At 42.1% G+C, this 23,074-nt stretch overlaps 2 protein-coding genes across 2 annotated transcripts; one reads left to right on the top strand and one right to left on the bottom strand.

Annotated features, from left to right (window-relative positions):
* Positions 1–2,726: 2,726 nt before the first annotated feature.
* Positions 2,727–17,017, bottom strand: unm_sa32065 (un-named sa32065). The gene is given in 3 exon segments (XM_023417520.2): positions 2,727–9,326; positions 16,658–16,814; positions 16,817–17,017. Coding segments are annotated over 3 exon segments (1,518 nt in total). The 5' UTR covers positions 16,913–17,017; the 3' UTR covers positions 2,727–8,061.
* A 784-nt stretch (positions 17,018–17,801) lies between these two features.
* On the top strand, positions 17,802–22,673 carry parlb (presenilin associated, rhomboid-like b). Its single transcript, XM_023417564.2, has 10 exons — positions 17,802–17,914; positions 19,178–19,394; positions 19,478–19,618; positions 19,950–19,998; positions 20,079–20,174; positions 20,298–20,447; positions 20,550–20,620; positions 20,945–21,046; positions 21,130–21,227; positions 21,574–22,673. The coding sequence occupies exons 1-10, from the start codon at positions 17,838–17,840 to the stop codon at positions 21,695–21,697; spliced, it is 1,125 nt and encodes a 374-aa protein (XP_023273332.1). The 5' UTR covers positions 17,802–17,837; the 3' UTR covers positions 21,698–22,673.
* Positions 22,674–23,074: the final 401 nt, after the last annotated feature.

Here is a 23,074-nt window from a genome sequence, read left to right as displayed (position 1 = left end):
TCTGACATTAACTTTATAAACAGTTTTATCTGCTTCACATGTTCATAACAGTTTGTTCATCATCAGACTGAAGAGCAAAAATATTCAAACTTCAACTCATGCACTTATTTACAATACATCTGTAGTCTGACTGTAATAGTGACTGTTATTAGAAATATTTCTTCTTATTCCAGTCATGTGATCATATTGTTTACGTTTCACTTTATTGAATATCACTTTTGGACGTTGCTATAACGGAACTTACCGGGAAGTATCATCGTTTCTTCTGATTTCATATTAAGAACTTCATTCATGGTTCGGACGATGTTGCTTATAATTAACAACTCCGCCTCTTTCACAGGAACGCGCTCGTAACCGGACAGGTAAACCCAGGGTTAACTGAGCCAGTTGATAACCAGCTTCGTAGTACAGGTTGTCCAGGAGGGACAATGTTAGGTTCAGTCAAGCTGGATAACTAAAAGTTATCCTGGATATGTTGAACTTGCTTCATAGTACAGGACTCTGGTGTGAAATCTTCCTCTGTTCCTGAGTATTGGCCTGAAAAGTGTTTTAGCAGAACATTATGATGTCACAGTGAAGTTGACCTTTGACCTTTTGAATATAAAACTTCATCACTTCATTTTATCCTGTTTCACATTTATGCGAAATTGTTTCATAATTAGTGTATGGATTCTTGAGTTGTGGCCAAAAACCTGTTTTGTGAGGGTTAGGTCGTGAGGTCACAGTGACAGTGACAGTGATAATAAGTTCATCTTTGAGTCCAATTGGATGTTTGGGCCAAATCTGAAGAAAGAGGAGAGGAGAAAAGAAGGAAACAAGGAAGGAGAGGAGAGGAGACAGATAGGAGGAGAGGAGGAGGAAGGATGCTGTGTTTGAGAATACCTGGAGAGTGGGAATATTCATGTATTCAAGGACAGTGTTAAACCCCACACTTTGTAAGATGAAACAATCTCACCTGGTCTGAACGGCAACCGTCACAGGTTTTTTTTCTCTAAGCTACTAATCATTAATCAATACTTCAATCCATAATAACAATAAACTGATTTCCCTCAGGAGCTGATGGAGACCAAACACAGAGCAAGAGAGGGAACAGTGAACTGAGACTGATCAGGTGACACTGACACCTCAACACATGAATTATCATATTTCTGCTGGATGTGAAATAGAAACCATTTATCAGATGATCTGTCACATGTTGAGTTCACAGCCTATTGTGGTGCTTTCAAGTGACCAAAGATCAGTTCATGGAGGTTTAAATTAAGTCTCACTGGAAATGATTACTATGGAGAAAAAAGTTATAATTCAGACTTTTATCACTAACCTTGAGGAAACATTGGGGTCACAACTTTTGATCAAATCCTGGCTGAACGGCAACAGGATCTGACTGGTTCACATATGCCAACTGGTCAACACAGAGACCCAGCTGCAACAGTCTGGCTGAGACCCGGTGATCCAGTGCTGAGTGGACTGGACTGAACCAGTCTGAACTGGACTGACAGTGAGCTGGACTGAGCTGCTCTGAACTGGTTTGACAGTGAACTGGACTGTCTCAGAACTGGTCTGAACTGCTCTGACAGTGAGTTGGTCTGAACTGGACTGACCGTCTTCTTTGCAGACTGCTGCCCTGCTTGCTACCTGGGCCTGATTCTTCACATGTAGTTTCTCACTGGTGTCCCCTGGTGGCAGTGAAAGGTACTTAAGTATTAAGGACATCAGTAAACTGTTTTTTTTCCATGCTCACCTGAACAGAGCAAAGCTCACCCAGTGTAGTTACACAGGATTCATCATCATGCTATGGAGGGAATTTGACTAATAGCATTTTCACATTCATATTTAGTATATTGTACTGACAGGACACTGCAGCACCAGTATGTTTGCATGGTGTGAACCTGGTGTGAATGTCTCTTTTCTACAGAGACTCATGGTCCCGTTGTGTGAACAAGATTCATTTTTTAATGCTAATTACTTTAGTCATTATCCTGTGGCCACAACATCTGTATATAGTCCATACACACTAATTTTTGTGCACAAGATAAAAGGGTAAATTTTAGTGTAATGCAGAAGTCTTGTTTGTACAGACACAAGGTAACTTATAACACAAAAAAAATGTTATTGTCTATTATGCGGAAGATAATAATTTTAGTGCACAACACAACTTTTGCACACATTATATACATTTTTGTGCACAACATTATTACCTCTGTGCAGAATTTAACTTCAGACGCAAGTTAAGTTTTGAGCATAACTTATCACCTTACATGCACTAGATAGGAACCTCAAGTGTGTTCAGGAAAATTACTGTTGCACACAAGTTAATGACTTAATAACTTTACTTTTTATTAGCTACTGTGTACAAGATATAAAATTACCATCTTCTCAACCTACTCGTAAATGTGGAATGTTTGTGTGTTCATTTTAGCTTATCAGGGACTCTTTGCTGTTGACAATCACAAGTCTGAGTGGTGTTCCACAGGGCTGGTTTCTGGGGCCTCTGTTATTCAACATGTGCTGCCTTCACAGCAGATCCCGCAGGATAATGAGACTGCTTACCATCGCATCAGATTCACCTCTGTCACCGCTGTACCACAGATATACTGTGTGTGAAAACAACAACCAACAGGAAAGACTTAAAGTTCCTGTTTGAGTAAAGGTCCAGAGTTATTAACGAACAGATGAAATGATAGAGTTTATATGGAGAGAAGTCACTGAGCACAGACTGCGAGAGCTTCTGGTTAAAAGACTTTATGATGACTCTACTATACAGTGAATTATAGTGAAGAACCTTCACAGACGGGGGAGGAGCTGCCATCTGAAGGGAAACCATCCATGTCAACGTTGCATAAAGAAATCCAACATCAGAATAAAGCAGAGCAGCAAGATACAGAGAAACTCAAAACTCACAGTCCAAAGGTTCTGAACAGAGAGAGGAGTAAGGTCAAAGGTCATGAAGCCCAGAAGAACAACACACTGATCACATTTCCACCGAGCAGGAGAGTGTGTGGCACTTTGATGGTGTGAGAAACCTCTGAGTGAGTGTGAGTTTGTGTGTGTGTGTGTGTTGGTTTGTGGAGGGTTAGTGTCCTGTGGTCTGTTTGCATCTTTGTTAAAACCAGTTTCAACTTCTTTCAGTGTCTTTTAGTCTTAATGCTACATGTTATATATATATATATATATATATATATATATAAACATATACATACATGATATATATATACACACATATATTTACGAGTCTGTGTGTCTGTGTGTACTTTATGTGTGTGTTTTCACTAATTGCACTTGAGGATGTGGATATGGAGATGGAGATTACATTGCCAGTCAGATGTCTCTAGGTTATTTGGCATTTTTCTGGAAATGCTTGGGACAGTCGACAAAAACAACAAAAACTGGGACTGACTCGCCTTCAACACGACCAGCTCAGGACCAGCTACAACTCCCATGATGCTTAGTCATGAGTGCACAACAGCAGATGTTTGTTTGCCAAGTATCGTATTGCAGCTTTTTGGATGGACGACAACAGCAGTATAAATGTCAAAGACAGACTGACTGAGTGAGTGATGGAGTTACACCTCATTGGTCGGCCGGCTGAGTGTTGGAGTTTATCCATCTGTGACTGCTCTTTCAAAATGATTTGGTGCAATTAAGTAGTGTTGAAAACTTGGCCCGTCACTAGATATACTGGCTTTTCAAACCCTTTAGCAACTTTTTTTCAAAACAGTACCAAGCAACAAATCTTAGCTATGTCTGTAGATGAGTCGTCAGTACTGCTTCTAACTTTCTCTGAAACCAGCTGATACTGCTAACAGTCCAGCCATATCCTAGTTTTAGACCTAGTCTTGTTAGAAATACTGCTGAAACTAAACTAGCAGAAGAAGAAGTCCCACTGGGAGATCTCGTCTTAAAATTCTGACACTGAATTTTGCTACAAGCTCTTTTGAGGCCAGCGCTCTAAACTGTGTTGCTTTAGAGTGAACGTGGCGTTGAACAGGGACACTGGATTGTTGGAGAGATCATGGAGTCAGTGAGATGCAGCCAGGAGGAGGATATGATGGCAGGCTACCAGCGTGGACCTTCACAACAGACATAAATGCTGCAGATATGGTCAACCCACTCTGAGCTGGTTGGGCTTTAGTTTAACTATCAGTGTTATTCCTATGAAGAATCTTGAGACCTGAAAAATATGGTGTGACTGTTGGGACATTCCACCCTGAGCTTCAGACCTTTAGAATAAGGCTGGAATCATGTTTTCTGAAACTTCTCCATCAGACCACATGTCCCTCTATGATTCACGTCCTGAGCTGGTTGAGTTGAGTTGAATCTTCATCACATCAAAACACAGAAAAGCAGCTGACAACAAAACATCAGGTTAAACAAAAACAGCAGGTCAAACATAAACAGCGAAGCATATTGACATGTGCGATCATTTCTGATCAGAACAAAGAACATGGAGGAGAGTGAGAGGAGTCAGTGGAGAGAGTTGCCTGTGATATCATGTCTAAAGAGAGAGTCAGTGACACTCTACAGACCATGTTCACACTGCAGCAGATTCACCTGAGTGTTAAACAGTGGAGGAGACAGGCTGAAGAAGACACAGTGATGCTGTTAGATGTGTTCACTGACAGGTTGGATTTGAAGTTTACTACAGAGAAACATAAATTGTTGCGAATTCACATCCCCAGCTCTGACTGAGGCTGGTGGACAACAGGCTCGTTCATTTTCTAAGCCATTTTGTCCACACATTGTTTAGGAAGCCTTTGACCATTACTTTAAGTGTTCCCTCATTAAATGTCCTTTACAACATCTCCTGAAGTGATCAGTGTTTTAGCTGTTGCTCTGAATTTCCCTGCCTGTTACACTGACCAACAGTGGAGCCTAAAATAGGCAAGAGTTTAGTATATGCCCTTGGTGCAGGCAGCTGTGTTGTCCACATTATGCTACTTATAATCTAAAATGTGCAGGTAGGTTGGGAGTCTCTGGAGGTGGACTCAGACCGTGTTGAGGGTCAGGTAGACTCCGCCAGAGCTTTGTAAACCTCTGTGTTATTTCTGTGAACAACCCAGCGCTATAATATCAAGGTCTTTTTGGAGACAATGTATGAAAATATTTGCCATTATCCCCCTTTTTTAAAAACAACATCTTGTCGCCTCTGTATGAAGGCTTCTGAACTCATCTGATTTCCTACACGGTCGGACACAAAGTTGTATGAACCACTTTTTTTCTAGTGCTCCCTTACTACAGGAATCTTATGATCAATTCATTCTGCAGAAGACTGTCTAACAAAACGCCTCACTCACTAATAGCAACAGGTGAAGTGACGGCTACGGTGCCCGTATACATTCCAACGTGATGCCGTGGTAATAGCTAATGGTAACGGCTACTTCACTTCTTCAGTTAACCAAGGTCGATCTGAACATTGCTACAATGTCTCTTTAAATGTCCTGAGAGCTCTTGATATTCGCTTTACAGACAATTTCAAATCAGATGAGGAGTTTGTATAAATAAGTTACTTCAGCACCACGGACAGAGACATCAACACACAGCACAGTGAGGTGATGGGCTGGAGAGGGAGGATGGAGGTTAACAACAGTTTGCCTACTGGAACATGAGCCTGGCTCTCACCTCTCAGCATCTTGAGTGCTGCTGGCAATGGCTGAGATGTCTATGAATAAATTGGGAAAATCTGTCAAATTATCAGTATCTTTAACAAATATACTCATAATGCATAAAATACTAATGGTATGATTGAATATAAATGAAATGAAAGTGTTAAATAAGACAAGAATTTATAATTACCTGCTAACTCTGTAACGTATCACAGGGCAAACTAGTCTTTCTCTCGTAGTAGACAGTTAAACTGCATCAGTAAGAAGAGTCGACATAGAATCTACATCATTGCATCATGCGGTAGCTGTCCCATCAACCGTCACCACTTAAAGTCCATAATATGACATTAGCAGAGGTGATGTGATAACGAACGATTTTATCCTGTTACCACAATACTGCTGCACAACATAGATCAGCACCTGAGTGATCTGTTTCAACACCTTGTTTTCTTGTTTGCCTCTTGTTAAAGTTGTATCACAGAGAACAGTCAAGCTCTTTCCCTCAGGACAGAGATCATCTGCAGAAAAACTGAATCTTTTATCAACCTCCACATGTTGGACAACAGAGTCTTGTTTGGAGCAAGTTTTTTCACCACGTCACCTCTCCTGGTTAGTCTGAAACTAACATTCACATCACCAGTTTTCTGAACCTTATGAGAAGTTCTGCGAGTGAGCAGCAGAAAAAAGTCTGTGTGTGTCTCTAGGTCAATTGAAATCTGATTTTCATAGCTGTCCCCAAACACCACATGGGCACTTTACCTTCTGTTCACATTCACATTCAAAAGCGCTCTGTGGTCAGCACATTAAAAACAGACCAATGAAGTGTTACTGCAGTATCACTGTGTACTTCCTGCTTTTTCACTGGTTAACGCACATTTAAAATGCTCAGTACGACAGCTACTGCAGCTTTACAGCAGTAAAGTGTCACTGTCTGATGATATGATACAACATTTCAGAGTCAGGACGAACAAAAAAAGTGGGTTTTTTTTACATTCTGTGCAAAGTTAGACGAAGAGTTGTCCACACATCATCATCATGAGTCATCAGTCTCTATTTCACTTCTGTCTACACATCAGTGTTCAGTCAGCTTTCTTCTATTTACAGTTAGTCTCTAAGACATTAGTACCATTGTCCCCCAGCAGGACTAAGACATTCTTCAGAGGGACAAAATCCACCTTCAAACACAACTCATCATCTTCACTCCTGGCTCTGAGACACCACGTGCGGTTTGGCATCCCCACCTCCTGAATGTGTGTACAATCTCATATAGAACAGCCTTGATGCTGCTGCAGGTTCAGTGTTTTAACAATCAGAGGCAAAAACAAAAATCCTCCATCTTAGCTTGCTGTTGCTCTCTTATTATTTTCTTATAATTATACGACAGTATCTCATCATTTTTATTCACATATTAAATCTTGCAATTTAATCATGAGAAATTAGCATCTGTCATTGACTCATAACCAAATTATTATGAGAAAAATTCAGATATCACATCATCGTTATAACTTAGTATCAAGGTTACAATTATGATATATGTATATATATACATATCTGAGATGTTCACCTTTAATTATGAGGAAATGTTTCTAACTGGGTGACATACTGAATTATTATGAGAAACTTTATATATAAAAGTCATGATTATAATAAAGAAGAAGAATGGAGAAGAGAGGAGAAGAATACTGAGCATGTATAAGAGATAATACCTCAGCTTAATTATTCTATTAGACTTAATTACAATAAAAGTCATAATTCCTGAGAAGAAAACAGAAAAATAAAGTAAATAAATAAGATAAATGATCAGATTGATCACTGATCAATGTTCTGAGATCAAACGTTTGTAACATCTTTGCTCTTTCTTTGTTACAGAATATTTAGTGTAATTGTTGCAAAGCTGTGCATCAGTTACTGTTTAACTGCTTTAATAAATAAAGGTGTATTAATGAGCTTTTATTCTTGCAGTGGTAATGCCTGGCCAGTGATTGCATCATATTTTAAGGTGGAAATATTACCTTCATGTTACATGGTTACTACAGGTTACTGAGGCTGCTGTGATGTTTTCAGGAGGTGGTGGTTTGGTCTCATTTCCAGAATCCCTGATAATCACATTAAACTACCGTCGGACAGGAAGATGAATTCCATCTGAAGGTGGATTTCACCTCATCCTTCAGTTTTAAAAACAACCTGCTGCTATTCAGCTGTTTATTTAAAAGGCATTCAGCAGGTAAAAAAACACAGGGCACACAGTGAAAGAGGAGGGAAGAAGGGAGAGGGAATAGAAAAATAAAAATAAAAAACTGTGGCAGACACAACTAGACAATCACCTCACTTCACTCTGTGGCAGAAAAACATAAAAAATGTAAAAAATAAAGTTTCAGAGGAGGCGGGGCACCGGGTGAGGAGGAGGAAGGCAGAGAGAGAGAGAAGAGGAGGAGGTCTGGCAGAACGTTTCTCAGTTTCAGAAGAATTTGTCGTCGATGCGGAAGTGTGGTCGCGTCACGTCATCCGGGTTGATGAAGACTGAAATGGATTTCCCAGGATTCTCGGTGACGAGCTGCTGGAGCTTCTTGGCCAGCCGATCGTCCGGCTGGTTCTCGCCTCCAGCGTCAGACTGCGGTGATGGCAGGTTGTTGGAGCTTCCTCGCCACTGCAGTTCCACCGTCAGCCTGTTGGCGGCCTTGGCATGTTCGATGGTGGTGCGGAGGTGCTCGGCCGGGTCGGAGCGCACCGAGGACAGTTTGCGGGCGTGCAGCATGGCCGTCTCGTCCGACAGGTGCTCCAGCATGTTGCACTGGGGAATAAAGTAATTGGGACACATCTTGTTGACGAGGCAGTGCTGCAGGTCGTCGATCAGGCCGAGCAGGAAGTGGGCGGAGAAGTCGTCCTGTGCCAGGTAGTTGGCAGGGAGGCGGTCACACGCCCACAGCATGATGCTGCGGAGGTGGTAGGGGCTGATGGCTTTGGGGCGGGAGAGCAGCTTTATAATGATGGCTTTACAGGCCTGGTAGGCCTGCATCAGGCTGGACGAGATGCACTTCTTTAGCTGCACCTCACTGCGGGCGAACGACAGCCGCCACTCATTCTCCTTGCGGCCTTTGTAGGAGCAGGCAGGGACAAGGTAGAAGCCGCTGATCACCTCTTCCTCAGTGATCTTCCCATCCCAGAAGTGGTTCTCCATCAGCCAGCTCTGAGCAACAGCTGGCCAGCCTTTAAACGACACCACGGGGACGATGTCGTAGAGCATCCGGCTGCTCCCAACACCCAGGATGACGGAGATGATGGTGCCGTTCCTCTCCACCTTCTCCACTCTGGGCATCCCTCTCTGTGGCTTCTTCTGCACCTCCAGCAGCACTAGGGAGATGGACTGGTAGAACCAGTCGGCCACCAGCGTCGGAGAGAAGAAGTAGTTGGTGGTCCCGCTGATGTGGTCGACGATGGTGCAGCAGTCCTTCCACTTGTTGATAGTTCCTTCATCAAAGAGGCGCAGGCTGAGCCAGGAGTGGCCCAGGGCTGAGTGCCTCATGTCCAGGGTCACCGGCTGGTTGCGGTCATGGAGTTTGAGCGCTGGGACCAGCAGAGTGAAGTCCATGTCGTAGTCTGTGCCACGGGCGTAGACGCTCAGCTCGTCCAGGTCCATGTCCACCACACCTTCCCGAACGCCTCCCGAGAGCAGGAGGTACTCATTGGCCACCGGGAGCTTTTGGTCCAACTTCTGGACCATTCCTGAGAGACAGAGGACAAATGACAGACAGATAAAGAATTACAACATATTATACAGACACAAAAAAGCGAGCACACAAAGTGTTTTTATTGTGCAACTGCATCTTGTTCAGGTGTTTCCTGTGGATCAACAGGTTTGGCATGGGGGCAATATGGACCTTTGTCTGTACCAATGTTTGGCCCAGATGATCTGGTAATGTGAGGGGTTAACAGATCCAATCTTTAACCTTCCAAAATACTCATAGACTCATCTGGGTCGCCAAATAAATTGCTTTTCAGATTGTGTAACAGCACCTGACACCTCCTCCTCCCACACATTCTAATGTGTCCGACAACTTGTACACACTCAGAAAATGACAATCTGACAATCATAGACACTTTGTGCAGGTAAGAAAGTAAGCTCTAAGCGTCTTGCCCCTTCTTGCTGGGTTTTCACCCTGCCTTTGAGAGGGGCCAATCGAGAGTTCAGGCCACATTTTGTACAAACTACTTGGTATCAAGCAGAATGCAACAAAGTGACAAACAGCAGCAACCATTAAAAAGACAGGTGGTGAGTAAACTGTAGGCTGTGGGCCTCTTCATTAAGAACTATTGCACATTAGCATTGTAACCATCACAGAAGCAGAAGGTCTTAAAGCATTAAGCAGAAAAACAAAATATTACAACCAAGCAAAACAATATTTTGTTTGGTTTATGTTTTTTCTTAAGCCTAAGGTTTGTTTAGTGTCCTTCTGTTAGGTGACAACAGAGACAGTTACAGTAAGTCTTCACAGTGTGTTTCACCATCATCATCATCATCATCATCATCATCATAGGAAGAAATGTGTTTGAGGCACACAGAGAGTGAGTGTCCTATGAAGTCCTGCTGCTGTTAACTGATGGATCATGTTGTCGAGCTGTCTGTTTGGGACTCTTCGGGTTTAACACAGACATGATCAAATCTCATTATGATCAGGTTTACTTTGTTCTCTGTCTGTTTCAGACCAGATCTCTTGTTTTGGGTCAGGGTTGGTTTTTGGGTCAATTTCTGGGTCAGTTTGGAAGCTTGAAGAGTCTGGCCTGCAACAGACTGGACAGATCATTGTGTCCACCCTCAGTATTTGGACTGGATCGGTCTGGACTGGTTTTCCGCTCTGCTGAGCTAAAAGTGGAGACACACACTTCCTGGCTGATGACTGCATTCCTGTACTGTAGAGTGGACACACACTGTTTGTCTGGTGGTTTTCACTGGTTCTCACAGTTTGAACTGAAAGACTGGACCCTGTTCTGGATACTTGTATTTTGTATTAGTTGTGTTCAGTCTTCATCTTCCTGCTGATGTGTGAGCTGACTTTAACAGCACAATAATCCATTACTACTAAACCTTTGTACAGCAAAACCAACAGGCCTTTAGCCTATTAAAGATACAACTAACTTCACATTGCTGCTGATTTTTCCCCAATATTCCATGTTTACACTGACTTTCTTCTCTCCGGACAACCACTGATTTCACTGACTTTACAACAAAAAAATCAACCTGCAGGGGGCTGACATGTCTGTGTGTGTACTACAAAGAATCATACCCACTCAGACACTCTTCTTATTGGGCATTTATATAGACAGAAAAGTTGTGGGCCGAACCCAAATGCAGTTTTCGATTGGCCTGATTCGGGCCCAAGAAGTGAACATTTGAGGAGGTGCTTCACTCAACAAGAAACAGCTTCTTTACCTGATTTTTTCATGAGCTTGTGGTTCCTGGGTTTTGTTATCTATAGACATTCCTTCATTTTTTAAAACTACCCAACACCAAAGATGTTGTCCCATTAACACACCTCATCTAGAAAAACGAATTAATTACTTAGCAACTGAAGCTTTATTACTCTCTGTTATGGTGTAAGAATCCAATTTAAATCTTTATGCCTCTGCACCGACAACAGCAAGAGCTGGAGACTTATTGTTCTCGGGCTGTCCATCAATCCGTCTGTGACTCCTTACATGCACATTTCCCGTTGTCATGGATGCAATATCTTAGTAACGCCTTGAAGAAACTTCTTCACATTTGGCACAACTTTTCCCCAGGATTGAAGGACGAACTGATTAGATTTTGGTAGAAGGTCAAAGGTCAAGGTCACCGAGATCTCACGTTCTTGTGAATCTAACATATTAGGGATGCCAAGAGGGAACTTCATTACTTCTGGCACACTGTGCTCTCACAAAACATGTTTTTGGCCATAACTCTAATCAAATTCACTAATTATGACACAAAGGTCAACTTCACTGTGACCTCATAATGATCTGCAAAAATACGCTGTAACTCAGGAAGGAGAGACTGTGACCATATTTTCTGGCTGATTTCTTGGCTGGTTGGTTGAGGAAACAACCACAAGGAGGCGATTCTAGTTACTTAAATATCTATGATGTTGTATTGATTACATCTTCATTTATGGTATGGATAACATTTAGAACATCAGTGGTTTGTGCTCCTGTCTCTTGTCTTTCTGGAGTTTAGAACAAGTTTTAAAATTAATCAAGAGGTCTGCAGGTCATTGAAAACAACCTGTATCCTGGAGAAGGTCTTTGATTACGGTGGAGCCGGTGACGTACAACACGATATCATCAGCATAAAAATGGACATCACAGAGCTGAGCCAGAAAATAAATATTATTCATGTACAGAGTAAATTGCAGAGGGTCAAATACTGACCCCTGAAGGACACCTCAACCAACTAGGGACTTTATTTGAAACCATTGACAATAGTTACTGACTTGAACGCGTATTGAACAAATGTTATTCAACACAGTAGTAAAAATACCACAATAAGCATGGCCTCTGCCCAGTTACACTATAGTCCAGTAACTACAGAGCAGTGAGCTAAACTCCTACAACAGCCTTAAATGGTGTATGCTGTATTTTTTTTTTTACTTATCCCTTGAAAAGAACAAAACAATAATGCATTAACTGGTCAATCAGCACTTTCCAACTTCCCCATCAACTGTTACTGGACATGAATTTTTAAAATGCATCATGATTATATAGTTTAATTTTACAGTAAGGCTAAGTCATTTCCCCGACAGCTGGGCCCATTGTCAGCCATAGATTAACAGAAGATAGTGAAAACTTACAGCAGGGGAGTGTCTGTGGCTTGATCCAAAATAAAATAAAATATCCATGTTCATTACAATGAAATAACATGCCACCCAGTGCAGAAGTGAGCCTCATTAATGCATCTTTAAAAGTACTAGTGCAGTGCCCACTCAGAGTGTGTCGGTCAGTAGGGGCTAATAGCTTAGCCTGCATTAATCCATCTTGCAGCTTTCTTGAGTACATCATCCAAACAGCTTGACACTGCACTGCCACTGTCGGAAGACATGCAGAATTACCCGTCACAGCAACATACCAAATGTGAGGATGTACAGAGGAATCCGGGAACGCCGGGGGGAAAAAGATCCATGTTTAAATATAGAGGCTCTGGGTTTAGAAATCCAGGCCCTCTGATCCAAACACTCAAATAATTTGATTTAGTTTAAAAAGCACAGTAAATTAAAGTTGCTAAGTGTGCAATTCCCAACACAGTAAAGCATAAAATCTACCCTGAAATCTTGTGCTCAAACAACTTAGCTTGCTTAAATTGTCCAGGTGCTGCACTGTCCTCGTGGTGTAGTTCCACCTTTGCCTTTTCTTCAGCCCTGACCGACTGTTGTTTAATGTTGAACCCTTTTTGTTTCTCGATAACAGCTCAACCAGGTGACACTGTACTTCTTCAAGTCCCCTACAACAAAACACATGGAGTTGATGGGATGAGCAGTGGTCAAGATGATGGTTCTTCAAGGACACAATTGAACAATTATGTGGGTCCACAAAAACAGGGGTATTATGGGTAACTGCAGGTCACGGACTCACACAGCTCCAATTTCACCAAAGGTACAGCCATTAAATCCTGTTTTACCCACTCACTATTTTCACTGATCTAAATAAACACTACATGACAAACACAAGCTGTGAAAACATCAGGATGCTTGCTATTCCTTGTCTGGGCATTTCAGAGACTCTAGTTATTTCTGTGTGGATGTCAGACAGGATGTGACAGATCTGTCCACACACTGATGGTTGAGTTTCAGTCAAATCTGAGTTATGACTGAACCAACCTGACAGATCTGTTGGCAGACTGTCAGTGTGTTTAAGAAAAAAAAACATGACTAAATTTAAATGCCTGGCTTAGCCTGATGGACATTTTTGCTGCTGTGTGTGTGTGTGTGTGTGTGTGTGTGTGTGTGTGTGTGTGTGTGTGTGTTTTAATCCAGATTTTGGAGGAGGTCCAGCAACATAATGAAACTCTTTGACAGGAATGTTTTCACTGATCAAATCACACATTCCCACAGTTCAGCCTGCATGTTTCCTCTTCCTCTCACACCGTCTCAGTCATCATCTCCATGACAGAACTCTCTCTGCTGTTAATAAAGTTGTATTAAAGCAGTGGAGTGACCTCACTCTGTCAGGACACACTGTCTCAAACATCATTAACTCAGCAGGAGGGGTCAACGACGTCTGATTGGCTCTTCTTGAGCTGCACTAACGATTATATTAAGGATCAATGAATCGTATCACTGACACCTATTAGCAGATACACTGTGAATACACAGTATTCCTTTATATGACTATTCCAAACCTTTACCTTGATTACAATTAATGATCGATTACTTTGGTGCTCATCTTTCTCTCTTTTTGAGCCATGCTCTTCATATTCAGCAATGTGATTGTGTTCAAATGATTGAACTAATTGGTGGTGTTACCCTTGGTCTCTATCCATGTTGCATTCACCACTGTCTGGTAGTTGTGACTGATGAGAGCCAATCAGGAGGCATCTCAGTTTGTGTCTGTCCCGACTACAACACAACCCCAGAGTTTTCAAACTACAATGGCTCCAGTAGAGTTTCCAGAAAAATCTGTTTTAGAGGCTGGAAACTCAGGAGTCGTGTGGACGCCAGGAGTAAACGTAGAAGAAGTGTTGTATTTTAAAACTAAATGATAACAGTGTGGACGCAGCCTGAGCCTCAGTGCTTCACTTTGAGCAAAAGATGGCGCATTACAAGCAGCGCCAATGGTAAGAGATGGTATACACTTCCTGTGTACTTCCTAAAAAAAGTTTTATTTCAGTTCTAACTTTTAATTCAAAGTTGCACGTACAGGTCCCTCTAAACTTGTGTTTAGAAAGCAACATCGGCTCTACTGCAGCAGTGACACCAGAACCAACAAACAGATCTGTGTTTGTGAAATCTCAGGAGACTTTGTTGCTGAGACAGAAACAGGATTCTAATAAAGTAAATTTTCTCCTGATCTGGATGAAAAATTACATTTTGATATCAGAATGTTCGGAAGATCTGTGGCTTGTGAGAAACTGATCCAATATTTATTTCAGTGACTATGAGGGGAAAGAATGATAATCTGTGATCAGGTTCACTTCTCTAATTGGAATGAACAGACTCAGACCTGCTGCTGGTCTCCTAAAGGGCGCGGAGGTGGAGAAACCCACGGGACACGGATACAGGAAATGATTGTAAGTGCCCTTTCTCAACTGTCTCTGGTCTTATTAACGATCATGAGCAAGATTAAGTTGGTGAGAGGTTTTAATTGTTGGTTTAGATACTTTTTCATTGCCTAGCCCTACCCAGTGATACTATATCATGTACAATCTTTAATGGAGTCTGTGGCTTTAAGCTCAAACTGTTCTTCCTTTTGTAAACGTCTCTGCAGCTCAAAATGTATGACTTTAAGAACCAACTGTTCATGTGAGAACAAGTCCACCTATGTAGACATCAAACACCTAAACTGAACCATGTGTGTGTCTGACTACCTTGCTGGCAGAATCCAACTGTGTTTTGGAGTATGTCCGGGCTTTTTGTTACTGATGTTTGCATTTAAGGTGATAACCCCCAGGCAACAGGTGAACCGCCCTGAAACGGCGGCAAGCCAGGGTGCTGTCTTAGGTGCCTATACTGTACTAATTTTACAAGGTTATTACAGGCCACACTGTGCTACATGGGTCTAATGAACTTGGGTACGACATCAAGTTTGATTTTAGACTGTACGATAACACTTTCTCAATCATAGGCTACAACACAAGTCAATATCAGTGTGCATCATCCATCTGTGCTGCTATAGTGGTAAACAATGATCATTTCATGCTGCACTCCTATTGGTTGGTTAGTGGACGAAGGTAGTAGCAGCAGTCACATTGTGACATGGCCATCTTATATTTCTGACAGTGTCACTGAATTTTGTCCCAGACTATCTCTGATTGCAAAACCAAGACAACGGCCATCTTTGAACATCCGTCCCAGTGTGACGTGGGACCACTGTTTTGGAGCCACGACCAAAGATCACGTTTCTTTCACGTAGGTCATGCTCCGTCTGGGATTATCCAAAACTGAACAATGTGTACATGCCTTTAGGCTGCGTTCAGACCAACTAGCACTTGTGTGAAAATCTGCTGTGCTGATTTAAGAGTGGTGTCAACCATTTCAGAGTCACCCAGCACACCTCAAACTGAAGTCATCCGGTAATCACACACATGCAAGCTCACATTCCTGATAGATATAACATGAATAATGTATTTCTGCTATTTACCTCATGATGAAAGATAATAAAAATGCTATAATTAGTCGTTTTTAAAGTGAAAATGTCAAACATATGATTTCTCTTGCCTCTCAAAGGTGAGAATCTGCTGTTTCAACATCGCACATCATCACAGGAAACTGAATATTTGGGTTTTTTTTGGTGTGACAAAACAAGACATTTGAAGACGACACCTTGTGTTCCTGGATATTGTGATGGACAGTTTTCAGTGTTTTCTGTTGTTTGTAATCCAAACAATTAACAGAGAAATAGATAACTCATCTGTTAATCTAGTTGGACTTCTTGGACCAGATTTCATCTCCTCACCTGTACTTGAAAGCAACATGTCATTACGGGTAACCCCCAAGCTGTGTGAAGGGCTTCGATATGGATGAAGATATATTTAAAACACTATAAGATAACTAATCTGACAAACTCTCAACTACTAATATGAAGCAAACGCTCCAAAGAAAATGTGATGTCCCTGCACATCAGTCTGCATCAGCCTCGCCTGAGCTGTGCACAGGTAGATCAGCCTCAACACCTTCACGGGACAAACACCCGCATCCTCCAGCTCCACACCTGACTACACCTGCCTCTCCATCCACTCTGCGGTATTAAATAAGCCGGGCGCTGGAGTCTAGGGGATCAGAGTGGGCATCCTTTAACTGACAAACAGCACCGTTTACCATAACCCGTTAAATAACGGTTTTCGCTCGGTTTTTGTGCGTTTCCTCCCTCACCCAGCATGGAGAAGATGAAGTCCTTGGCCGTGTGGATCTCCAGTGCCCGCTGGTCGTCGTACTCCCGCTGGTCGTGCTTGCTGAACTCTTGGATGAGCCGGTTCAGGTCCTCCATGCGGGCCGCCGACCTGAAGTCGAGCTCGGGCCCGACGCCGCGCCGCCGCCGCCGTGCGGCGGCCTGCCGGCGGCCATTGTGGGGCTGTTCCCGAGGCTGCCCGCCGAGCCAGTCCGACCGGAGAGAGCAGGGGCCGCCATCTTTCCTCCGCGGTCACACACAGGTTTACTTCTGCTGGTCCTACAGCTGCTGGTCTGTACCGAGCCGAGCTGAACCGAGCCGAACCAGACCACAGCAAACACAACCACCGGAAACAACGGCTCCACTTCCGCTGCTCACAACCTTCAAAGTAAAGTGCTAGTTCGTTCAGGAGGCAGGTTGTACTGGACAGCAGATGAGCTGCACATGCAAAACAAATAAACAGATTGAGCAAATTTTCATGAAGATTCATCTGGAAGTCAAAAATAAACTCAATCTCAAACTTTTGTATGTGTTTGTTTCCACTTTGTCCTTTTTTTTCTTTATGTCTGACAGTGCTTATTTTATTTTATTTCATTTTATTTTCATGCAATTAGTACCAAAGTACATGGTTCTTTCCAGGAAACTTATGAGATATTGTATGGAAATAACCAATTTATTATTATTATTATTTTTTTTTTTAATAAGACAGAACACATTATCAAACATGGCTGTAAATGTGACAGAAAGTCAAAACGCCATTTGGAACTGATGTTGCATTGTCGCCCTGAAAGACAATTAAAATTAAAAGAGTTATTATAATAGGATATAAGTATGGAGAATATTTATAGCCCAAGGTAAGTAGGTGGAGAGTCACAAATTGCAAAAAAAGATAATAATAATTAAAAAGATTGAAAATAAAAGTAACAATTACTTATTTGAAAGTAAATTATTTAATGCACTTTGGCTGTGTTTTATTTTGAAAGTCCTAGGCGGAAAATCGGGTATGTGTTTTTGACGCAGCCTTTTCAATGGCCTTTTATTTTATTATTCCAGTGTGCAGTTTTGGTCTCTGTCCTCCAGGGGTCATCCGCCCCTCGGAGGTTCGTGTTGACCCGGAAATGAACGACCTGCTGTGTCGATGGGTCGGGGTCACTGGGCCCCAACATGGCGTGGAGGAGCTGCTCTGCACTGTTCAGACTGACCGGAGAAGACTTTTTACGGAGTTCCGTGAAGGGCGACAGGTGAGCGCGCACAGCCGGGGAGAGGCAGCGTGCTCCGGTAGACAGAGTCCGCTTCTTGGAGTTTGCTCCGTTTGTGTCAAGAACAGTTTGTTTAACTGGAGTTAGCTGGCTAACGTTAGCAGAGCAGCTAACAAACCTAACTGTTTATTCTTTGTGACTGTTTTCACTTGTGTCAGTTTCCATGTGTTCTCGTTAGTTAATCGATTATTTATCAGTTATTTATAAAAGTTTTTATTGCTAATGTTCGGTTTTAGCTGTCAATGTTAAAGCGGGACGTGTCTCAATTGTAATAACAGACTTATGTTTCCATTTCCTGTGTGTGAGTGTTTTAATTTACCTGTTTTTTCATGACATATACACGGAAATTGTTTAATGTAGCTTTAGTGGTAAAACCATCATGGGGATTTTCCCTTCCTTTATTAGGTTGGATTTGGTGAAAAAATTAGTGTTGTAAGTAAATTTTCTTAAGTTTGGTTTGGAGTCGATTGCTAATAATTAATGTGGAATTTTTCCGTGAATAAAATCAAATGCTCAAAGTAATTGAAGTCCTCATTGCCTTCAAAACAAACAAAAACGGCCGTATCTTGAAACTGGACTGTTTACTCGGTCAGTATCTTTATAAAACACTGAACATTTTGGTATGAATACAAAATAATGTCATTTTCTAATGCAGTCACCAGTTAACCCTCATTCATGCCACTTCAGTAGAGCAACCCTAGATAATCAATTAAATAATAAAATAATTGAGTTTGATGGCCATTGCTGCATCACCTGCTTAAATTACCACTAGATTTCAAATAAAATCATCATAGGAGAACGATTTTCTGTAAAATAAATATCATAGACTCAAAATGATATTGGATGAGAAATAAAACTGTACAGGTTGATATTTTGAGTTAAATCAGATCGAAAGTTTTCTAAACCTCTAAAACACCTGCCAGTGAAATCTGATGAGCAGTATCTGTTTATCTCCTGTGTATTAATAAATATGTTATTTAACGTTCACTGAATGCAGCTAATTATTGGTATCATTATGAATTCATCTGCTGGTACAAAAAAATGTCCAAATGAAAAGATGCTGATTACAACTTAGCATAATCGAGGGTGACGTCCTCAGATGTTGTTTTGTCTAAACAGTCCAAAATAACAGAAAATAATTTTCCTGTAGATCTGCTAATCGATTAATGATATCAGCTCTGTGTGTGGCTGCAGACGTCCTCAGGTGGTTGTTTCTGTGGTTGAAGTCCTCTCTCTGTCCACCAGGTGGCCTCACAGTTTCCTGCGCAGATGTGGCTTCAGAAAAGCCGCCAGAAAACCAGAATCCAAGAAGGTGGAGGAGGAGCTGGCACCCCCCCACACAGAGTCCTCTGAGGCTGTGATCCAGCGCCGGACCTCTACCCCACACTGTGACCAGCAGGCTCCACCCAGCTCCCCCCGGGCCTTCAGTCGGCTCATCAGACCGCTGGTCTTCACTGTGGGGGTAGGTGATGTTTACTTGTTCATGACAGACGTGACTTCATCAGGTCAGAGGGACGTGACGGGCAGGTGTTAACTCCATGTCAGTTTACAGGCTGCTCCTTCGGCTCAGCAGCCATCTGGCAGTACGAGTCTGTCAAGTTTCGAGTCCAGAGCTTCTTCAATGAGATCAGAGCTGATTGGCTGGAGAAGCTGCATCCTCAGAAACGAGGAGACATCCGCAAAGAGGTGAGGAGGGTAAAAAGAAAGAGGTAAGGAGGATTAAGAGAAAGGTGAGGAGGATGAAAAGAAAACGTAGATGAGGATGAAAAGAAAAGAGGTGAGGAGAATGAAAAGAAAGAAGGAGGATGAAAAAGATGAGGATGAAAACAGGTGAGGTGGATGTAAAAACAAAGATGAAGATAAAAAGAAAGGATGAAAGAAAACAAGGTGGTGAAGACGAACCTGTGTAATGAAGCTGATTTGATAATTAGACCTCACTTCTCAGTGCCACTGTGGCGGAGCCACTAGTCCTCTTTTTAGCTCTTACCTGATTCCTGATTGGCTTTTTGTATTTCAGATCAACCAATGGTGGAACAGCTTCAGTGAGGGTCAGAGGACGGTCACAGGTGAGACGACTGGGTTTTCTGTGTTTGACTGACAGCAGGTGACACGATCCTGACTTCCTTGTCTCATCCTTTTTCCCCAGGGATCATTGCTGCTAATGCCATAGTGTTCTGCTGTTGGAGAGTACCGTCTCTGCAGCGCTCCATGATCAAATACTTCACCTCCAACCCTGCCTCCAGTGAGTCTGTCTGCTCGTAACGTTAGAAACACACAAGCAGCTGGAAAGTCAAAGCAGCAGTTTGACAGGGTGATTTTCGTGGCTGTGTTTGACAAGAGGCTGTTTTTTGTGATCTTCCTGCAGAGACACTCTGCTCTCCAATGATTCTCTCCACATTCAGTCACTTCTCTTTCTTCCACCTGGCGGCCAACATGTACGTCCTCTGGAGCTTCTCCACCAGCGCTGTCTCCATGCTGGGCAGGGAGCAGTTCCTGGCTGTGTACCTGTCAGCAGGTACTGCACCTGAAAACTCTGGACTGTAACAGACCGGAGCAGACTGTCAGCAGTGACAGGTTCTGGTGTGAGAGTCACTGATATTACTTTCTATTTGTTCAGGTGTTGTTTCCACCTTCGTCAGCTATGTAAGTAAGATGGCAACAGGGAGACTCGGCCCGTCTCTGGGAGCGGTGAGCAACAAGATAAAAATAATTAGATGTATACATATATTTATTTATTTATTAACCTTTATTTATTGACTGATTGATGATTGGGGCTGAATAAGAAAACACAAATGAATGTTTATTTCTCAGGATTTTGTTCCAGTCTTTTCCTATTTGTTGTGAAATCACGAAAAATTGTTTGGTCTCAAGTAAATAAATGAATAGCCTTATGTTAAAGTGACACCAGCAGAGAGGCATGGATTCGGCATTCACATTGTTTCCCTTCATGTGTGAGGTCTTACTTTGTTTCATACTCTGTGTGTGTGTGTGTATCTGTGTCTGTGTTTTCAGTCTGGAGCCATCATGACCGTCTTGGCTGCCGTTTGCACTAAAATGCCTGAAGCCAAACTCGCCATCATCTTCCTCCCCATGTTCACCTTCACTGCTGCCAACGTAAGACTCCACCCACCTGGTTCACCTGACTCACCTGCTCTCCTCTCATCAGAAATTGACCCTCTGTCTCTGTGTCCCCGTAGGCTCTGAAGGCCATTGTTGCCATGGATACGGCAGGTCTGGTGCTGGGTTGGAAGTTCTTTGACCACGCTGCTCATTTAGGAGGAGCCCTGTTTGGAATGTGAGATGTTTTTAATGCTCTGCAGCGTCCTGTCAGCACATACTCCACATATAGTAAAATTATCATCATGTCATCATATCATCTTTTAAACCTCTTTATATGTAGATTTATGGGTTTGTGTAAAATTAGGAAATAGATTTCTTCTTTAAGTGAAGGTTCAGGTGTTTGCCTAATGAAGGTCGTCTAGATCTACTTATGAAACAGAGACCGTGTCTATATGTAACAGTGTTTGATTCTTCTGTTACTGTCTTCTGGTTGATGGCTGCGTTAGCTCAATCAAAAGAATTTCACAAGGTGGCGTGTTTCTGAAGCCCCTTTTCCATTCTCTGCTCCCTCCCTCCTCCAGCTGGTACGTCCTGTTCGGTCACGAGTTGATCTGGAAAAACCGAGAACCTTTTGTGAACCTTTGGCACAACCTGAGAACTCGAGGAGGGCCGGGAGGAGGAGGAGACCGAGGAGGCTCCGTGTGAGGCACTGAAACACCGGGACTGATGGAGGGAAAAAAAATTTAAAGTAAATGAATGTAAAGATGTATAAAATGTACAGACGTGCAGAGAAGAGACAACTGCTGCAGCCCCTCTCAGGACTTATGCACCATTCAGCTTCCCCAGGACAGGTGTACAGGAAGCATGTGAGAGTCATGATGTTTCACACAAATACACCTGGATTTAAAATAATAATTAATGTCTATATTTATTATATAATTTATATATAAAATCAACAGATTTTAGTCAAAGATGCCATCCCTATATAAATAATTATCTAATAATTTATCAGTTAATTATTGGACCAGTGACAGGCCCAGTATCATTATACTCCATGTGAAGTTCCTAAAGACTTTATTAAAGACATTAAGTTCCGTTCAGAGCAGCAGTTTGTCCTCACACTGGAAGAAATGATCCAGACACTGTTTGAGATTTTTACTTGTTTTTTTGTTGATTAAATAGTGATTTCAGGCTCTAATGAAATGTGCATGTTTTCTATAGACCAGTGATGGAGCTGTGAGTTTCATGTAAAGAAATAAAGAACATATCCAGGACATGTTTTTTTAGGAGTTAAAACCAGCAGCAGCAGGAGAAGTTACAGAGTCACTTCTCTCTGACAGCTTCCCTTCTACAGTCATTTCTCTTCTAACGTCTTTATTTCTGCTTATTTATGTCTGTTGGTTTTATTCAAAGTTAAAGAGTAGAAGCTGCTGTTTCTGATGGCGATTAATACTGATGCCTGCACTGTTCACTGTGGTCTAAATGACAGCTGTTCTGTTCTGTTCTCTGAGTATCAGCTTGTGATGGGTTAAAAGTTGTTCCACTCAGACAAAAGAATGTGTGGGAAGAAAATACCAGAGGAAAAAAAGAACAGTGTAAAGTCCAATCAGAAGTGTATTTGGAGAAAACAGTGAGTTTATAAATCTGTCTTTTTCTGAATTACACACATGACTTCAGATAATGTTCTGGTCTCCTCTGTCTCTGTACTGGACTCAGACAAACCCTGAAGCAGCCTCTGGATCAGGTTTTGACCTGAGGTCCAGTTCTCTGCTCTCTGATCCTGCTCCTTCTCTGACTGAGGACTGTGACAGCTCGACTCCCTCAGCTGCTCCAAAAGCAAATGACACAGCTCAGTACTAGTTAACCATATATCACAGTATGCTGTAATAAAAGTTAAATTAAAAATACAGTTTATTAAATTGGATTTAAAACGTTTCTCCTACTTCAATAATAATTTAGCAGCATTGCGGTGTTATTAGATCTATGGTCTGTATGATCACAGATTAAAATGAAGACCAACAAGAATCAGGGTCTGGGATTTTATCACTGAGTTCAGATTAGTTTTTCATTATTTTATTGTTT

Source organism: Seriola lalandi, unplaced genomic scaffold (genome assembly GCF_002814215.2).
Source record: "Seriola lalandi dorsalis isolate HSWRI2012SDOR001 ecotype SW California unplaced genomic scaffold, Sedor1 jcf7180002054575, whole genome shotgun sequence".
In the NCBI taxonomy this organism is placed as follows: Eukaryota; Metazoa; Chordata; class Actinopteri; order Carangiformes; family Carangidae; genus Seriola; species Seriola lalandi.
This window is presented reverse-complemented; position numbering and strand designations above follow the sequence as displayed.

What these genes read in the sequence shown, in the direction of transcription:
- parlb (XM_023417564.2), top strand. Translation starts at nt 17,838, where the DNA reads ATGGCGTGGAGGAGCTGCTCTGCACTGTTCAGACTGACCGGAGAAGAC. An exon ending in GGGTCAGAGGACGGTCACAG is followed by an intron (nt 19,999 to 20,078) that starts GTGAGACGACTG and finishes CTTTTTCCCCAG; the next exon opens with GGATCATTGCTGCTAATGCC. An exon ending in CACCTCCAACCCTGCCTCCA is followed by an intron (nt 20,175 to 20,297) that starts GTGAGTCTGTCT and finishes ATCTTCCTGCAG; the next exon opens with AGACACTCTGCTCTCCAATG.